This window comes from Egretta garzetta, unplaced genomic scaffold (genome assembly GCF_000687185.1).
Source record: "Egretta garzetta isolate BGI_Z169 unplaced genomic scaffold, ASM68718v1 scaffold1458, whole genome shotgun sequence".
Lineage (NCBI taxonomy): Eukaryota > Metazoa > Chordata > Aves > Pelecaniformes > Ardeidae > Egretta > Egretta garzetta.
In genome coordinates, this window is record NW_009260455.1 from 55,088 (window position 1) to 57,313 (window position 2,226).

The window sequence follows — 2,226 nt, forward strand, 5'->3', positions numbered from 1 at the left end:
CGGGTCCATGGCCTTGATGCTCTCCAGCTCCTTCCTCCTCTTCCCCAGCGGCTCCAGCAGGTCACGGAATCGCCGCCGGAGCCTCTGCTCGTGCCCGTCGGCATCCGGCACATCCCCGGCAGGGGGGGGCCCCTGCCACCCTAGCTCCTCCAGCTCCCTCATCCGTGCTCCCACTTGCTCTTCCAGCCTCTGGTGGGGAAGAGTTGTGTGAAGCGGGGGGCAGAGCCGGGCTGGGGACAGGCCAGCCCCCGTTCAGGGACACAATCTGGCACCTTGGACCCCCCCCACCCTGAATGGGGGGCAGCGCACCCTTACCCAAAGGTAAGGTGAGGTGCCATCACCCTTCCCCCCCCCCCAGCTGCTCCAGCACCCACCGTCAGCCTCTTCAGCAGCAGGTTGGTGGCGGTGAGGTCCTTGGCCTGCTCGGTGGCACGCAGCTCCTCCTCCGCCTGCCCCAGCCACCTCTCCAGCTCGCCGTAGCTCTGCTCGTACAGCAGCGAGCGGTTGGCCTCAAAGAGCTGCCGTCCCTTCTCCTCGGCGGGGGCATGCAGCCTGTCCCCCTGCCCCCGCAGCTCAGCCAGCTGCCGTGCCACCACCTCGCCGTGCTGCGGCTTGCAGCTCGCCAGCTCCTTCCCCTCCTGCCGGCAACGCCAAAGAGGTTTGGTGGCCGCCACAGCGTGGCTCCATGCCAGCACAGGGACCTCCCACCCGTCTGGGGGTTGGTGAGGCTTTTACCAGTGCCAGAACCCACCGTCTCGATCTTCTGCAGCCAGGACTCGCTGGGCACCAGCTCAGCCATGAACGCCTGGTGCTTCTGCCACTTGCCATGGAGGCCACGGGCTTCACCATACGAGGCATCCTGTGCCGTCAGCATCTTCTCCTCCACCCAGGCATCAAGCTGTGGATGAGGGGTGTTAGGGCTCGGCTGGTGGGGACCCCTGCCTGTCCCCGGCCACGACGTGTCCCTACCTCCCGGCAGCTCTGCAGGAAGGTCTGCAGCTCGTGGTTGTCCTGCAGCAAACCCGCTGCCTCCTCCACCTTGGCCGCGATGGCCCCGTGCCTGGCAGGGTGACCAGAGATGGGCAGCATCAGCCCTGCTGCCCACCCGCTGCCCACCCCCCCGCCTGCCCACCGGCCCCTCGCCGGACTCACCGCTCCTGGAGGGCCTGGCACTTCTCGGCGATCTTCTCCGCAAAGATGTTCTCCTCGGCCACCAGCTTGGTGCCGCTGGCCACCACCTCGGGGACCTTCTTGGCGCTGCTCTCCACACCAGCACGGAAGCCCTGGAAGCGGTGCAGCGCAGCAGCCGAGCCCCCTAGCGTGGTGGGCAGCTCCAGATGGGCCAACGTGTACTCCTGGGGGGGCATGGTGGGGGGTCAGTGCCTTTTCAGGGTGCCCATGAGCCAGGCATCCCCCCTGGAACCCCCCCTTGGGCACCCACCTGATTGGTGAGGAGGATCTCCGCCTGCTTGGCGTTGTGGAGGAACTCTTGGAAGTCGCGGCACTGGGCAAGGAAGCGGTGCCGGGCTTCGGCCACCCTGCCCAAGGTGGCCCAGCCATCCTCCACACCGCGTAGGCGCTGCCGCAGCCCCTCGTACTGGGGGTCCGCCTGCTCCCCCACCCCCCGCTCTCCCGCCTCCACCAAATCGGCGAAGGCGGCCGCGTGCCCTTCCACGTCTTGCCGGGCAGCCTCGTGCCGCCGCAGCAGCTCCTCCGCCTCAGCCAAAGAAGCCGGCAGCTCATCGGCGGCCGCCACGGCTTTCTGAGCGCCGAAGAGCCATGCCTGGAAGTCATCCAGGTCCTGCAGGAAGCGCCGGAGCTGCCCGGCTTCCCCCAGGGAGGCTGCCTGCTCCCCTAGGGCCTCCTGCAGCTCCTCCCAGGCGGCCACCGCGGCCGCCAGCCACTCAGCCACCTCCCCGGCCGCCTCGGGCCGCTCCACGACCAGGCGCTCAGCCTGGGAGCGCAGGGCGGCCAGGCGGTCCTCGGCGACCACCAGCTCCCGCTCGATGCCGTAGAGCTTGCGTTGGGTAGCCAGGATGCCAGCCAGGTCCTGGCCCAGCTCAGCTGTGGCCTGAACCGCCCGCGTTTTGCTCTGCAGCCATTGCCGGGTCTCCTCGCACTCCAGACGGTAGTTGAGGAGGCGCAGCGCCGAGCCCACCGCCCGGTGACGCTTGGATGCCAGCTCCCTGAACCGGTCCCACCTGCGGGGCGGAGGCGGGGGGCAGC

The 2,226-nt window shown here is 69.0% G+C and overlaps 1 protein-coding gene across 1 annotated transcript in view; it reads right to left on the minus strand.

The window, feature by feature from the left end:
* Positions 1-2,226, minus strand: part of LOC104130952 (spectrin beta chain, non-erythrocytic 1-like) — a gene marked incomplete at its 5' end in the record, with an annotated part of 11,496 nt that overhangs the window by 4,409 nt on the left and 4,861 nt on the right. The window contains 6 exons of the mRNA XM_035899620.1: positions 1-189; positions 375-638; positions 752-898; positions 970-1,060; positions 1,153-1,355; positions 1,442-2,201. Coding sequence (XP_035755513.1) covers positions 1-189; positions 375-638; positions 752-898; positions 970-1,060; positions 1,153-1,355; positions 1,442-2,201 — 1,654 coding nt within the window. The remainder of the gene's footprint in view (positions 190-374; positions 639-751; positions 899-969; positions 1,061-1,152; positions 1,356-1,441; positions 2,202-2,226) is intronic.